The 17,658-nt window shown below is 41.9% G+C and overlaps 1 protein-coding gene across 10 annotated transcripts in view; it reads right to left on the minus strand.

The window, feature by feature from the left end:
• The window catches only part of Bbs9 (Bardet-Biedl syndrome 9), a 321,391-nt gene extending 305,549 nt beyond the window's left edge, over window positions 1-15,842 (minus strand). For 5 of the 10 annotated variants that reach the window (XM_048339488.1, XM_048339486.1, XM_048339483.1 and 2 more), the window contains exons 1-5: window positions 15,722-15,842; window positions 9,131-9,197; window positions 8,310-8,432; window positions 3,945-4,095; window positions 1,533-1,597 (exon numbers count right to left, since the gene is read on the minus strand). In XM_048339488.1, the coding sequence (XP_048195445.1) occupies window positions 1,533-1,597; window positions 3,945-4,095; window positions 8,310-8,421 (328 nt within the window). In that variant the 5' untranslated portion in view covers window positions 8,422-8,432; window positions 9,131-9,197; window positions 15,722-15,842. Of the gene's footprint in view, window positions 1-1,532; window positions 1,598-3,944; window positions 4,096-8,309; window positions 8,433-9,130; window positions 9,198-15,236; window positions 15,695-15,721 lie in introns of those variants that run through there. The other 5 variants (XM_048339489.1, XM_048339485.1, XM_048339487.1 and 2 more) reach the window with 5 other exon arrangements.
• Window positions 15,843-17,658: the final 1,816 nt, after the last annotated feature.

A 17,658-nucleotide genomic window follows, 5' to 3' on the forward strand; every position in this document is an offset into this window, starting at 1 on the left:
TTTACCCCAAAAAGAGACTGCCGGGGCTGGGAATATGGCCTAGTGGCAAGAGTGCTTGCCTTGTATACATGAAGCCCTGGGTTCGATTCCTCAGCACCATATATATAGAAAACGGCCAGAAGTGGCGCTGTGGCTCAAGAGGCAGAGTGCTAGCCTTGAGCAAAAAGAAGCCAGGGACAGTGCTAAGGCCCTGATCCAAACCCCAGGACAGGCCAAAAAACAACAACAAAACACCAAAAAGAGACTGCCTAAAACTGTACAGCCTGGGGACAGGAAATATGAATTGTTACTCAGATAAAGGACAAAAATCAAGGCAAGCCCAATACTGGGATATAGTTACAGCAAACTTCAAAAGAAAGTATAAGAAACAGACTACAGACACTGAGCTCTACCAAAACCACAAAAAAGCCAGGCACTGGTGGCATACACCTATAATCCTAGCTACATAGGAGGCTGAGATCTGAGAATTGCCAGTCTGTGAGACTCTTATCTCCAATTAACCACAAGAAAACCAAAAGTGGCAATGTGGCTCAAGTGGTAGAGTTGAAGAACTCAGGGACAGCACCCAGGTTCAGAGTTCAAGCCCCATGACCACCACCAACAACAACAACAAAAACCTATAAAAAAAAAATAAGTCCACTGGTATTACAAAAAAATCATGAAAATCATTCTCAATGAGAACTAAAGCATACTCAATAACCAAAATAAACCTTCAGTTATTTTTTTTTAGCATTTGTAAAAGTCAAAATGCAAAAACAAACCACAATCAACTACTGTGCTTGGATCCACAGAGCCATGTCACAGGATGAAAACTGATAAGCCTGAAGTAAGTACTTGAGGTCAGCTAGAGTGAAGACAACTAAAAGCCAAGGAATTAGAACCGCAAAGAGAAAGCCCTCAAGGCTGACCAAAGAAAATGCACTTCCAACCACTATGGTTCAGCACCCAATCAACTGGTACTGGTGAACACGTCTTAAGACTCAAGGGCCCTAAATAGCCCAGAACTGTCCTCTATCATTAGTCAGTCAACCCTGGACACAACCCTGAGAGTAAGGAAATGACATGAATCTCTCTGCCAGAAAAATAAGATGCAAGAAATAGTAGAACACGGGCCTTGAGGATCCTCAAAAGAGTAATAGATTATGAGAAAAGGCTAACCAAGACAAGAAACCTTCAAATGAACGCTTTGCGTTCTATTTTAAGAGACCATCTACTCTTGATGGGCTCCAGTGGCTCACGCCTGTAATCTTAGCTCCTCAGGAGGCTGAGGTCCGAGGACTGCAGTTCAAAGCTAGCCCAGGTAGACAAATTCATTAGACTTTCATGTCCAACTAATTAGTAACAAAGCCAAAAGCAGAGGTATGGCTCAAATGATATAATGCCAGCCTTAAGCAAAACTACTAAGCAAGAGTGTAAGACTCTGAGTTCAAGCCACAATACCAGTACATACACGCAAAAAAAAGAATATTTATTCTTATTGTGAGAAATCTACTTACTAATACAAATTCTCCATCAGAAAAAATTGTTTTTACCTGAGACAGCGTAGACACAAAGTTTTCTAGTATGCAACACAGCCAAATGAAGCATTTCCGTACCTCTGAAAAAGGAGACATTTTTAAGTTTTTAAATATTATTTGTATTTAACCAAAGTTATAAAATAATTTCAAAACATCTCATAAGTATAACACAAAACAATTTATTAAATATTCCAAACTGAAAAATAAATGCAACAATCAGCTGACAATTTGAGAAGCATGAAGGCTCAAATACTCTGCCTCACCAAGTATGAACCTGTAACCCAGCGCAGAGGAGTCTGAGGCAGGAGAGTAACAAGTCAGGCCAGCCTGGGCTACAGAGTGAGGTCCTATCCGCAAAGAAAGGTGGAAAGGAGGACAGAACATACATCAACACTTAACTCTTTCCCTTGCAACAAAGTTGAGAACAGCACATATAGACCACCCTACAGGAGGAGAAAAAGAAAGAACAGAAAGGAAAGAAGGGGGAAGAGGAGGAAGGGGAAGGGAAGGGAAGGGAGGGGAGGGAAGGGGAAGAGAGGGGAGGAGAGGACAGGAGAGGACAGAAGAGGACAGGAGAGGACAGGAGAGGACAGGCGAGGACAGGAGGCCACTGATTCAGTGAGGCTGTAAGCCAGAGTTGGTTCATGAGTATTCTCCACTCTCCTACAATAACAAACTCCCAAGTTCTGGTGCTGGCTCACTGGCTTTGGCAAGTCAATTTATCTCCCTGAGCCTATTTCACCTTCTGGAAAATAAAAAGGTTTCAAGTAAACAAAGTCATGAAAAAGTACCTTGCAAAGTAAATAAGAGAAAGTACCTTGTAAAGTATAATGTACCACAAATGTGGACCATTATTAATAAATGGCATATATCACTTCCAGAACTAAAATTTTATTCAAAGTGTTGAAAATATTTGTTTGGCCTAAATCTCAAATAGAAATAAAACATACTATCCCCAGTACATTTGCCAGCCCATGTCAAGTGGTTTCCAGAGACAGGAACATGGCAGTCTAGGAATCCAAGGGTCAAGCAAATAGCCATTAATGAGAGGAGGTGCAAATGGCTGCGATTAACGGGAGACGGGGGCCAGACTAATGTAGGTGGCTACTACTTGGTTCTGGGCTTCTGGCCAGATCTCCACATTTTTCAAGAAAAGTCAGAAAGCCAAGATGTTAAGTAAAAACTCCTGGTTCTTCAATGCTAGCAGCTCTTTTCAATTTAAATCACTGCAGGGCCCCGTGTGCAAGCAGACCTCCAATGTGCAACTTGTGAGACTCTCTTCCTAACTATAGTCTGAGAAACTGGATGGCAATTCTGACTCTATACCTCTATATGGAATCCTTTAAATTTAGACAGCTTCAGTGTCTCCTTACAAAGCAAGACAAATTAAAGTCACAATTAGAAAACATTGTTACAGGGGCTGGGAATATGGCCTAGTGGCAAGAGTGCTTGCCTTGTATACATGAAGCCCTGGGTTCGATTCCCCAGCACCACATATATAGAAAATGGCCAGAAGTGGTGCTGTGGCTCAAGTGACAGAGTGCTAGCCTTGAGCAAAAAGAAGCCAGGGACAGTGCTCAGGCCCTGAGTCCAAGGCCCAGGACTGGCAAAAAAAAACAAAAAAAAAACATTGTTACAATCAATATATAAATCTCCATTGTTCACTCAGGTACCAGAAAATGCAAATTACAAATGCTTCATGAAACTGATAATACCTTCAATTCATTTTTATATGCCTTAGATACTCAAAACAAGTTTCACATAATGCTCAATAAACAGCAGAATTGTCACTAAGACAGTGAGGTATGCAGTCACAGAGACCTGAGTGTGAACCTTGCTGTATGACCTAGCTCTGAGTCCAGCACTCTCTTCTCTACACACAGATAAGATTGCAGAGACAGCATGTGTAAAAGCCAAAAACAGTATCCACACACAATGTTCACATCTTCCTTTGCAATAGTGATCACAAAGGCAAGACGTGACGTGAGGACCACCCCACCAGAACACAGGTCGGGTGACACACACCTGTCACATGAGGATCACCCCACCAGAATGCAGGTCTGGTGACACACACCTGTCATCCCAGCACCTGGGCAGGGATGAGTCAGGAAGATTCAAGTTTGAAGCCACATGGTCTATATAGTGAGATTCTAAGGTGCATTGTATTCATAACCTGAGTTATGGAAGTACAATCCCTTTGTACAACTACATAATAATATAATAGTAACAATAATGTCTTATTCTACCTAAAAATGTACCAATTTCTACACACAAAAAAAGCAATATGTATGGAATACCTATGTGACAAGATCCCAAATGTCTATGTAATTCATGGGAAATGCTGTTTGAAGGGTCCATAAGTGACACCCCGGGGACTGGCATCCCCTCCGACTAAGACAGACACTGGAATTAGTGACCCATACTTACGAAACAAACTTCCCAACTTCCACCTGTAGTATGGGCTCTCGGAGATGCACTTCCAGGAGCAAGTCCTCAGGCTGAGCACCATCTCCCATTTTCACAGGATGGGGGTTAAAGATTCTTAGGTATCCCATAAAGCTACCTACAATTATTTTATCTGTAGAAACATTTTTTTAAAGATGGGAAAACAAACATTAGCCAATATCTTTAGGAATAAACATTCAAACATCTAAAAGATAAGTCCACATTTTAAAAGAATCCAGCCTTCATATACAAATACCACTCTGCTAACAGGAGATGTAAAGTGAACTTAGCTGAGCCAGATCCTGGTGGCTCATACCTATAATCCTAGCTACATAGGAGACTGAGGTCTAAGGATCACAGTTCAAAGCTAGCCCAGGCAGGAAAATGAACTTTTATCTCCAATAAGCTCTCCCTTAAAAGCCAGAAGTGGAGCTATGGATCAAGTGGTAAAGCACTAGCCACTAGTAAAAGCAGCTCAGAAATAGTACCCAGACCCTGAGTTCAAGCCCCAGGACTGCCACACACACACACATACATACACATACACACACACACAAACACACACACACACAAAGCCTTATATCACCTGTATTCCAGTGCACTAACATAATTTAATTTTCCCTAAAGCTTCAATGGGATTAGCTATCACTTCATTCAATCACAGCAAGCCCTTTACTGAAGTGCTAGTAGATTCCTGTAAACTGACTTCACAACTGTGCTAACTCTCCTACTGGTGGGGGCCATGGGAGACACTGCATTAGAGGCCTGGAGGCCTAGCTGGACTGCCCAGATTTACAGGGTGCAGTCTTTTTTTTTTTTATTAAATTTTATTGACAAAGTGTTGTGCAAAAGGGGTACAGTTACATAAGGCAGTGAGTACATTTCTTGTGATATCTTATACCCTCATTTTTCTTTCCCTTCCCTAGATCAGGTAGGCATATATACAATATCCAGTGTACCAAAATCATATACAGTAACCACGTAGGGTACGCCAAAGAAAATTCACCTAGAAGTTTAAATGTAACGTCAGCAATAGAATCCTCCTGTGTCCTTCTCTTGGAGTTGTTTTTGCTTATCCTCGTCTTATATGATCATGTGTACATAGCTGTTGAGCTATTGTGATGCACTGATAGGTCTATTCTAGACCTTTTTATGTTTAGTAGTTGTTTGGTTTTAGATACATAATGTAAAGTCACTGACCCAAACGTGGAAATACCATTTGAAAAGAAGTTTGTTGTTTTGCAGACCTGGTCTCTACTGCCCCCCCCCCCCCCGCCAATAGTCATATATCAAGGAGGCCACACCCCTTTGTTCTCTGTGTTCTAGGCTTGTCTCGCTCAAAATTATTTGTTCAAGTTCTGACCATTTCCCTGAGAATATACAGGGTGCAGTCTTGATTGCAGGAAGGAAGCACAATGTGTGTCCTCCAGACAGACATGCTCAGGGCCTAAGTTTGCATACCTATGCATGTGATGTTATTTGAAAAGTGTGTTGCCAGAAATAAACAAGCTACAGTGAGTGAAGATATAATCTGCTAAGTATGCAATAATACTCTATGAGAGCATCTTAGTAAGAAAGCCCAAGAAGCCAGGCATGGTGGCATATGCCTATAATTCTAGCACTTGGAGGATAGAGTTTCAGGTTATCCTGGGCTATATCATGAGTTCAATGTCAGCCTTGGCTAAACAGTGAGACTCCATCTCAAAAACAAAAACAAAAACCAACAAAGAGAAAGATGACGTCTATGTGACAGAGGCTGGAGTAACGCCAAAGAGTGCCTGTGAGAGAACTCATCTGGTTTTTTAAGCCATCCAAATGTGTGATTTGTGTTACAGTACTCGGAAGATCATTTACTGATTGACAGCTGGTCCACATAGTTCATAGGGGCTTCTTTGCGCATCTTGTAATAACCTGACAAGCAAGGCAATCCTGTGGGCACCTCAGCACAACTGTGGTGCATAAGATCCACATGCTCCTGCCCCAGCAAGATGATCTCTGCTTACAGCTGAGGTCTCATTCCCATCTTCTTTTTACCTAAATTTATCAGTTTCCACTTACTTATACCGCTCCCCCCCAAATAGCAATCTGCAGAAGAAATGAACCCCTTCCAAATGAGATATGTAGAATTGCTTTTGGAACTCAGTAGGGCACAAAGCAATACTCTTGTTCATATTGCAGATTGGATTAAGTGGAACTGTGCACAGTAAGACAGCAGTTCACCAGTTATCACCTTGAGTTGTCAGGGACTTATGTCCATTGCAGGTAAAATACTATAGAAGATAGACAGCTACTGACCACTTGAACAAGACGAAGGAAGACATTCGAAACTATTAGCATCCTTTTCTATTCCTTAACATTATCAGTATTAATTCTGCAACTTTAGAGTTCCTCCATTCAACATTAGTACTTCTTAAAATGCAGGGCTGGGTATGGTGGCACATACTTGTAATCTCAACTACTTAGAGGCAGAGATCAGGAGGACTGCAGTTCAAAGACAGCCCAGACAAAAAGTCCATAAGACTCCATGTCAACGAACAAATGAAGCATGACTTATTTCACGTTCCTACCTATAGTCTCAACTGTATAAGATGCATAGGTAAAGAAGATCATGGTCCAATGCTAACACCAGAAAAAAGTGCAAAACCCTATCCCAAAATTAAGTAAAGCAAAAAGAGCTAGAGGTGTTGGCTAAAGTGGTAGAGCACCTGCCTTGTAAGCACAAAGCCCTGATTCAAACCCCATACTGCTCCCCCCCCCCAAAAAAAAAGGAATGGGAGGAGACAGAGAAAAAGAAGAAATAATGCAGCTACTTAGCCCTACCATCCTACTATGTACAGAGAATACAAGCTTACCAGATCTTGTATATCTGGAATAGACAAACTTCATCTACAAGAGTCACCCCAGAATGTGACAACAAGGGGTGCAGGCTTTAGGAAATACTGATCAATGTTTTTGTCTATATAAACACAAATATGAAATGATTTCTGTATAGCACTGCCCCCAGCTAGCTGCAAACTGAGGAGAGACCTCGGCATATCAGTAACCTACTGGAAATAGATGAGTAAACATTCAATAAATCAGACAGCATAGTTTCCAATCAAGTTATGCTTTGGACAGTTTGGGCAGAAGTGGACTTGATACTGTTCTGACAGGTGTTCTGGTGGAATGACTCTTTGACCGAGGGAGGAGATATAGCCCAGATTGACCTTGAAGTCACAATCCTCCTGCCTCAGCAGCATAAATGCTAGGATTACAGGCTGGGCCACTACACAGTGACATGACTTTATGTGCCTGAATAGCAGGGAAACTATGAGGCCTAAGAGTGGAGCAGAGCCTTTGAGGAGCCTCTAAAAAGCATCCTGTGAACAAAAGACCTTCTTATGTCCGGGAGGAAGGGCCCAGATTTGCCTCAGAAATAAAAGGCTATGTGTAGTGGAAGACCCTATTGTCATTTTTTTGTGCACCGGTACTGGGACTTGTACTTGAATTCAAGGCCTCAAGCTCACTTGACTTTTTCTCTTTTTATACTAAACACTGGCACTCCACCACGTGAGCCACAGCTCCACTTCCACCTTTTTACAGTTAGCTGGAAATAAGAGTCTAACAGACTTTCCTGTCCAGGTTGACTCTGAACTACATTTCCCAGATTTCAGTTCCCTAACTAGCAAGGATTACAGGTGTGAGACATCGGCACTCGACTTCTTCTTCTTTACCAATATAATTTACTCTTTTCACCTTTTCCCCCCACATCCTACTGTTTTCATTACGGACAAAATAAAGAAAATTATAGAGATAATACACAATTACATACAGTGAACACAAAAATGGTTCTAAGTTTTCTTTCTAAAAGGACAATAATGAACTGAACAGCAAAATAAAAATTCATGAATATAATTTATTTAAACAAATACCAAGTTCATATCGTAGTGGTATAGAACTAGACAGGGTTTTCATTGTTGTTTTGTTTCTTCTTACAATAAGGGAGAGAGCAGTGAATTCAGGGCCTGTGCTTGCTAGGCAGGTAGACAACCATGCCCTCAGTCCTAGAACTGGTTTAAAGGTCATTTAAATGCCATTTAAACAAATGATGACGCAAAGAGGAATAAACAATATAACAGGACAGAAGCTGGGTCTGCATTAGGATGTAATAATGAGAGCAATGGTTTAACAATTCTTTTGCAAATGGAATTAGCATACTTTCATCATGGCATAAATGCCTTCAGATACAATGAAAGTACTGGCAGGGAATGGAACTCTGAAGAAAAGACTTGACCAACACATGTGAGGTCTTGGCTCCATCTATAAGATCATGAAGGTTCCCTTAATGCAGGAACCTAAATTGCCTACCTTGTCCATTTCCACTATTGTCAACATCAGCCAAACACAAACAGCCTTGATCAAACTCTTCTTTTTCTCCCAGAACAGTAGACCACCAATCACGGGCTTTAAATAAAGACATTTTCTTTCACTCTAAAAAGAAAGCATTCATTTATAATAAAAATCCACTTCACATGATAAACAACTTGACCCTTAAGTCATATCAAATTAAAATTTGGGATGGACATTTCTGTATTAACTTTATTATATTTTATACACATATATGAAATCACAAGCAAATATCAGTCAGGTACTTTGCAATGCCATTTGCCAGTTATAAATTGGGCTGAGAAAGTATATCTTTTAAATGTATCATTCCATTACATATAATTATATAATTAATGGGTATTGGGCTATCTTCTGAGACAATTAAGAAAGAACTACGCTTACAAAGTAACAATAATAAGAACAAAAATTTTAGAAACAATGGAGACCTGAAATCTAGCATTGCTAGTTAGCACATAAGTTGGGCCTATGGTAGATGCTTCTGTTCTGTGCACAGATTCTTAATATCATTGTTCCCTAAGAATTATTCCCACCGTTCTATTTTGTATTATGTATTTTCATTAATCTAGAGAGGAACTCTAAAATACACGACAGTATATGTACACACACACACACACGTCTAGCTGATATCCAAAGACTATGCCATTGTACTCTATTTTCAGTAATCTAGAGATGAACTCTAAAACAAAGGATAGTGTATGTACACATATATATGTGTGTAGCTGATATGCCAACACAATACTGCCTTATATAAGAAACGTAAAGCTCAATGTTGTAGAACATACTTGTAATTCCAGTACCCAGTAGGCAGAAACAGGAGAATCCCAAGCTTGATGCCAGCAAGATTTGTTCCTTTAAAAAAAAACATAAAAGAAAAGCTCACTGTTTGTATAATTTAGTTATTTTATGCTATTCTTAAAACTTGTTGCACTTAGAACACACAGAAAATCATAAATATTTTTCACCAGGTTCTGAAGTTTCAAAGTTGTAATACTGGTTATTCAAGAGGCTAAGATCTAAAAACAGAGGTTCAAAGCCAGCTCCAGCAGACAAATGGAAGACTTGTCTCCAATTAACCAGCAATAAAACTAGAACTGGAGGCATGACTCAAGTAGTAGAGAATCACCATGAGCAAAAGAACCAAGCAGGGCTGGGGATATAGCCTAGTGGCAAGAGTGCCTGCCTCGGATACCCGAGGCCCTAGGTTCGATTCCCCAGCACCACATATACAGAAAACGGCCAGTAGCGGCGCTGTGGCTCAAGTGGCAGAGTGCTAGCCTTCAGCAAAAAAGAAGCCAGGGACAGTGCTCAGGCCCTGAGTCCAAGGCCCAGGACTGGCCAAAAAAAAGAACCAAGCAAGGGTATGAGACCCTGAGTTCAAAGTCCAGTACTGACACACACACACAAAAAAAACCTATAAAGTTTTGGTGTCCAAGGTGATCTTGGAGTCAATTCCTTGCTGATACTCAGAGATGCCTATGTATCAAAAGAAAAATGCACTTATGTAAAACCTGGTGAAACCAAATAAAAGCTGCAGCTTATTTTAGTGTTGCATTGATACTAATTTAATGCTTCTGATCATTTGTTTTTATCTTTGTGAAACCACTTTTTCTGGATCTTCTATATGCAATATTACTTTTTAGTAATTTTTCTCAAAATGACAAATATAAATGATCCTCTGTTCATTACCTAGTTCAAAAGAACACACGGGGCTAGGGGTGTGAGTTGAACCCCCAACACTGGTTAAAAAAAAAAAAGAAAAGAAAAGAAAGAAAAAGAAAATCCCTGAAAAGAAGACTAAAGGAGGGCTGGGAATATGGCCTAGTGGCAAGAGTGCTTGCCTTGTATACATGAAGCCCTGGTTCAATTCCTCAGCACTGCATATATAGAAAACGACCAGAAGCGGTGCTGTGGCTCAAGTGGCAGAGTGCTAGCCTTGAGCAAAAAGAAGCCAGGCAAAGTGAGTGCTCAGGCCCTGAGTTGAAGGCCCAGGACTGACCAAAAAAAAAAAGAAAAAGACTAAAGGAGAAAAAAAATGGAATGGGAAGAGGCTCAACACCAGGAAATATTTACTTTCACCTCTTTCCCTCAGGAGAAAACTTCCCGGGGCTGCTGAGGACAATGAACCTCATGGGGCTAGAGGGTGGGTGACACACTGAATCTCATGGGGCTGGGGGGGCGGGGGGAGAGGAGAGGCACGGGCCTCAAGGGAACTGATAGGTGAAACATAACCTGAGAAAGACAAATCACTAGGCTCTAATCTCCAATTAACCAAAAACAGCCAGAAATGGAGATGTGGCTCAAGTGGTTGAGCAGAAAAAGCTAAGCAAGACCAGAAGCCCTGAGTTCAAACTCCAGTACTGACATGCGCGCGCACACACATACACACACACACACAGAAAAAAAAAAAGGAACAAGCAAAATATGTATAACTGATTTTTAATTTCCTTAACATTGTCTTTAGTTAAAATGAGTAAAATGAGAAACTAGCCTGGTGGGTAGAGAAACTAGCCTGGTGGCTCACACCTGTAATCCTAGCTACTCAGTAGGCTGAGATCTGAAGCTCATGCAGGAAGGTCTATGAGATTTGTATTTCCAGTTTAGCCATCTAAAAGCCAGAAATAGAGGTGTGGACTAAGTGACAGAGCCCCAACTTGGAGATAAATAAGAGACAGCACCCAAGTCTTGAGTTCAAGCCCCAGAACTGACATTAAGGGGAAAAAAGAGAAAGAAACCAATTGTACTTTCTTTTCCTTTTATTTTTCTCCATCCAATCCTGAGAATTGTATCCAGGACTCTGTATATGCTAGACAAGTATTCTACTACTCAGCTACATTCCAGCTAGGGTTTGTATCTATACTCCACTCAGTGTTGAACTCTAGCTTCTCAGCAATGTTTCTTTTTCTTTTTCCCTTTTGGGGGGATGGGGAGTGGTGGAGAACATGTTGAACAAGCTTGTTACTTGCCGCCAGATTGCTAGGATGAAAACCAGAAGTTAAACTTTCAATGACTATTATCCCCTTTCACTATGAAGGAAAATAATCGTTAATATTTACTAATCATTTGCTAAATCGTAGTGATCTAAATGCTTTGCAAGAATTCTAATCTATAGAATAAATGCAGGTACTGATACTCAGGTAAATCCGAACACAGAAAAGTTAAGAAACCTGGCCAAGAGACCACAACTAACAAGTGTTGGATGCATACCTAAACCCAGACTGTCTTCTCCAAGTCCCTAAATGAACTGCCACTGCAGCCACTCCACGTACACTGTGAACACAATACCTCCATGTCACCACAACTCTCACTGCACAGCACTTCACACACCTCATTAAACTGTTAAAGGATGTTTAGAAAACAAGAATTTAATGAAATTAACGGACACATTCCCATAAATAGAACAAAAGGTTAGTTTCAAAATCTTTAGAACAGTAAATGCAGATAATCTCTTTATCCTCTAACTCCAGAAATTCTCTTCTAAATGTATCACATGACACTTCATTTTCAGTTTGATATTTATTTATGGACTTCTTGCCTTCCACACTGAGTCTACTTAGACTTGTGTTTCACTGGGAAAGTGGAGGTTTGCTCCTAAACCTCTGATTTCACAGAAAAAGTAGATGTGTGGTCTTCAGACTCTCGGTTTTGCTGCAAAGGTAGGTAGGTCTTAAAACTACACTCTCACTGGAAAGATGGATGGTCTTGAGCCCTTACTCATGAAGTGCCCCAATGTGGAAGGCCGGAAGCATACCAATAGTGATGATAAACCAAGGGAACTACAGAAGGTAGCTGTTGCCTGACTGCAGAATTTGAAATCAGAGACTAAGACCTCAAAGCTGCTGTGGTTCATACTTGGAACTTCTCTTTCTCCAAATGTCACATCAAATCTGAGAAAGCCTGAATCAGTCATACAGGAGAGGAAAGACATCATATATACAGAAGAATATCAAAGACCATGTAATCATGGATTCAGTGTTGGTATTTTCAATAAATGCAAAAGGTAAGAGATCACAGAGCTGCAGTTGGACAAACCTTAGTTCACTTCCCACATTCCAGCAACACTGACCTCAAACACATCTCCAAATTAATCCATGCAATGAAAGAATAAAATAGCCTAAAGTGCAACTGCTTAGCCAGTGCCCTACTCATGGGCACTCAATGAAGTGTGAGATAAAGAGCAGTAATAACCTACTGGTGGCACAGTATTCTGAGCCAAACAAACTTAGAAATGTGGATTTCATCTTGAGAATAAAATTTTAAAAGACATCCAGGGGGCTAGGGTAAGGTAATGGGGGAGGGGGTTCTGAGGGGTGAAAAGATGCAAAACTACATTATTACTAGGCTGAAAGCTTGGCTCAAGAGGCAGAATACCAGATTAGTAAATGCTAGGCAGGCCCTGAGTTCAAATCCCACTGCCACCAAAACAGAAAACTTCATTATCACTACTTGATTCCTTCTTCATTATTTCTGTCAAGAAGCTGTACTATAAATTTAAGTGCAAGCTGTAATTTTAAAATATTTGTACATAATGAAAATATCCATTAAACTCTCACAAATAACTTGTAAATTATTTTTAATCTCGTTTTTACTTCCTCTACAAAACAATCCTGCAATTGTGTTCTTTTTGTAATTGCTAACAACCTAGCCAATCTTTCTCTCACACTGGCAGACTTTAAGACTGTTTTGGGCTAGGGATGTGGCTTAGTGGTAGAGTGCTTGCCCAGTATGCATGAAGCCCTGGGTTCTATTCCTCAGTATCACATAAACAGAAAAAGACGGATGTGGCACTGTGGCCCAAATGGTAGAGCACTGGCCTTGCGCAAAAGAAGCTCAAGAACAGTGCCCAGCAGCATGGTATTGGTATAAAAACAGATCGGAAGACCAATGGATTAGAACTGAAGACCCAGAAATAAAACCGCACTCTTACAGCCAACTGATATTCGACAAAGGAGCTAAAGATATACAATGGAATAAACATAGCCTCTTCAACTACTGGTGCTGGGAGAACTGGGCAGCCATATGCAGAAAACTCAAAGTAGACCCAAGCCTATCACCATGCACCAAGATCAACTCAAAATGGATCAAGGACCTCAACATCAGACCTGAATCCTTGAAACTACTGAAGGACAGAGTAGGAAAGACACTAGAACTTATAGGCACAGGAAGGAACTTCCTGAATAGAGTCCCAGGGGCACAACAAATAGGAGAAAGACTCGACAAATGGGACTACTACAAATTAAAAAGTTTCTGCACAGCTAAGGACATAGCCACCAAAATAGAAAGACAGCCAACGATATGGGAAAGGATATTTACCAGCACAGCAACAGACAAAGGCCTGATATCGGTCATCTACAGAGAACTCAAAAAACTAAGCCCCTCCAAGCCCAATAAACCTATTAGGAAATGGGCAAAAGAGCTAAAGAGAGACTTCACAAGAGAAGATATAAAAATGGCAAAGAAACATATGAGGAAATGCTCAACATCCCTGCTAGTAAAGGAAATGCAAATAAAAACAACCCTGAGATACCACCTCACCCCAGTTAGAATGGCCTATACTCTGAACTCAGGAAACAACAAATGCTGGAGGGGCTGTGGGGAAAGAGGAACCCTTCTCCATTGTTGGTGGGAGTGCAAATTAGTACAACCACTTTGGAGAACAGTATGGAGGTTTCTCAAAAAGCTCAATATAGACCTACCCTATGACCCAGCCATACCACTCCTAGGCATCTATCCTAAACAGCAAAATCCAAGATATCAAAAAGGCATTTGTACTACCATGTTTATCGCGGCACAATTCACAATAGCTAAAATATGGAAACAACCCAGATGCCCCTCCACAGACGAATGGATCCAAAAAATATGGTACCTATACACAATGGAATACTACATAGCGATTAGGAATGGTGAAATATTGTTATTTGCAGGGAAATGGTCGGAACTCGAACAAATAATGTTGAGTGAGACAAGCCTAGAACACAGAAAACAAAGGGGCATGATCTCCCTGATATATGACTGTTAACAAAGGGAGACGGAGAGACAGTAGAGACCAAGTCTGTGAATACTGTATATGCTCTTGATACATTGTATATTGCATATATGTCAACCTGACCTAGACAAGGGATAGAAAAACAGGTTGTAAGATATCATAAGAAATGTACACACTGCCCTACTATGTAACTGCACCCTCACCCTCTTTGCACATCACCTTGTAAAAAAATTTATGTCCAATTAATAAAAAAAAAAAGATTTAAAAATAAAAAAAAATAAAAATAAATAAAAAAAAAAAAAGAACAGTGCCCAGGTCCTGAGTTCCAGGCCCAGGACTTGTCAAAAAAAAAATCATGTTTTTCTTTTCCGTACCTTCCCAAGTTGTGTGTCTACACATGTTAGATGGGTGAACAAATAAGACGTGATTTTATATTTAAAGTGAAAGTTGGATATAAAAAACAAAATCCACCAATTTCTCCAGGATACTGAATTCATCTAAAGACTTTGACCAGGAGGAGGTGCTGATAAAAATCAGCTTAGTTCCCTAAACTGCTGTGGTTTGCACAGTGAAAGAGAAGGAACTAATCCTATTGCAAGGAGCATTAGGGGATATGTTCTCCTGCACCCAGCTCCACTGCCGGGTAAGAACTCCCCAGACCTGTTGAAATGTCTCCAGATGATGCTTGAGCATCATGTGACTTCTCCTTGGGCATCCTTAAAAACCACCCTTTGCTTCAAAGATGTTCACAGGATGCTACACTAGTCGCGCTCCTCCTTCTGTAAAACACTGATCACGATCACTCTCCAAAAATCATTTCAAGGCATTACAGGTTGTCATGTCCGTGAAACAAAACACCAGCAGGGCTTTCCGTGCGCCGGGATGGAAGTCCGGACGTTTCCTACCTGAAGCCAGCTGAAAAGCGGAGCTGCCTCACCTTTCCGCGAGCCTCGATCCCAAGGCTTCCTTTTAGGAACACAGGGACGCAGCAACAACCCCGGGTGCGGGGCGGAGCTCCGCAACTCCACTACCCCCGCTCCGCGGGGCGGGTAGAGTCCGAGCCGCCGGGGCTCCGCCCCGCCCGACACCCCCCAAAGACAGCCCAGGAGACGGCCGGGAAAGCCCGGGACGACGGGGCTGCCCCTACTGCGGCCCCCGCAACACCGACAGGGAAACGCTCGGGGCGTGGGGCGGCGTGGACACCCGGCCCACCCGACCCTGGCCGCGGCGTGGTTGTCATAGCACCGCACAGCTAAGGCGCTGCGCAGGCCGCACGCGGCGCCGCGGAGCCCGCCGGGCCTTGTAGTCCGGCCAGGGCGGCGGGAGGCTCCTCTGACCGGGCCGCGGCTCAAACTCGACTTCTGCCGGGGCAGGGCTGCCCGGAAACTACCTGCTCGTCTTCCGCGGACACATAGGGGCAAGAGGGCCTGCCTCGTCGGAGAGCCAGCTCCTCAACACACACAGGTCCTCAGGTCCTCAGAAGCAGGGTCTGCGGAAGCCCCGCCTCCCGCGCGGAGTGGGACGCAGGTCACGCCCCCTGGGAGGGGAGGAGCTGATGGAGATGGGCGAGGCTTATGGGGAGGGGCGGGCCCTCGAAGGGGACTAGTGGATTGGCGAGTGGGAGGGGCTCACGCTAGTGCTGGAACCTAACATCTGATTCTTGAACTCTGTGACCTGGTTGCAAAGTGGTGCCCCTAAACACCACGATGGTCATCGGCCGGGGTCATCGAGCTTTTTGAAGTTTTTTGCTTTTGATTCCTTGAGGATTTTGCTTTTTAAGACAGTACAATCATTTTGTATCATAATTCAGAACAATGCAAGTTTGGGAAAAAAACGTAATAGTATTACTATGAGTAATGGCAACATCCTGTGATACTTCTGTTTACTTTTTTTTTCCAGTGCTAGGGATCAAATTCAGGTCTTGTGCATGCTACCACTCAGCTACACTCCTGGCCTAAATTTTATTTCTAAAGATATTTCTGACAATTCTCTAATTTGAATTTTCAATTCAATAGTGATTTCTACCCACAGTTTGAAAAACATGAACATGGCACTTTTCAGTTACAATAAATATTTGTAAATGAATTATCATGTAGGCAGATTTGGCACATTATTGGCTACCATATGGTAGATATAGAGATTTGTTTCAAACTTAAAACTGAGTATGTGGCTCAAACCTATAATCCTAGCTACTTGTGAGGCAACAATTAGAAGATTGTGGTTACAGGTTGCCCAGACCAAAAAAAGTTCCTGGGGAATTCACTTCAACCAAGGCTGGTGCAATGATGCACATACATACACACACACCTTACCCCAGCTATGGGGAAAGAACATTGGCCAGGAACAGTGGCAGGTGCCTGTCATCCCCAGCTATGCTAGGAGGCACTAGTAGAAGAATTACAGCCCAGGCCCACTAGGACTTAAAGCAAAATCCTCCCTGTAAAATAACCAGTACAAAAAGAGACTGGAGGTGTGGCTCAAGCCATACTATATACCTGTCTAGTAAGCAATCACCTCTTAAATTTCTTACTTCATCTTGTTTCTGAATTCCTCTTCTGAGTGACCAGGATCTAGAAACATAGTAGAGGACTTGTTTGCCTTCACCTCCCAGTAACACCCACACCAACATGTCTCCTTGGTGTTGGGTAGAATGTGGAGCAGTACAAACCTTATATTCCCATAACATAACTATGGTTTTCCCAGCAGTTTCCCTAGTCTACCTAAATAAACACTGTGGCCTGAGGGGATGGATCCAGGACCTGGATTGTCTCTGTAAATAGGACTGTTCACTAGGAGAACCAGGTAGGATTGAAGTAAAGAGCAACTAGACTACACAATTTAACCAATGCTGTTTAACTATTCATACCTCTCACCCCTGTCCCATTTCTTTCCCCTTGTCTTTTCTTTTGTTGGTCCCAGGGCTTGAACTCAGGACTAAGCACCGTTCCTCAAGGCTAGTCCTTTACCATTTTGAGACACCGTTCCCTTTCCAATTTTTGTGTGGTATTTTTGGTGGCTAATTGGAAATAAGAGTCTCACGGTCTTTCTCACCCCAGCTGGCTTTGAACCCTGATCCTCAGATCTCAGCCTCCTGAGTAGCTGGGATTACAGGTGTGAGCCACCAGTACCCAGATGACTTCTTCCCCTTCTTAAATGCATTAGGCATAACACCAGAAATGGGCTAAGACATTTTATTTCCCTCTTCCCAATATGATCCTGTTGATTAAAATCTTTTCCTACCTTTTCACCATTACTTTTGGTGGCTTCCCTTGGGTTGTGTGGCTAGATTTGTTTGAAGCCTCAGATTCTGAATTTGGAAACTCTGGT

This window comes from Perognathus longimembris, chromosome 2 (assembly GCF_023159225.1).
Source record: "Perognathus longimembris pacificus isolate PPM17 chromosome 2, ASM2315922v1, whole genome shotgun sequence".
NCBI lineage: Eukaryota > Metazoa > Chordata > Mammalia > Rodentia > Heteromyidae > Perognathus > Perognathus longimembris.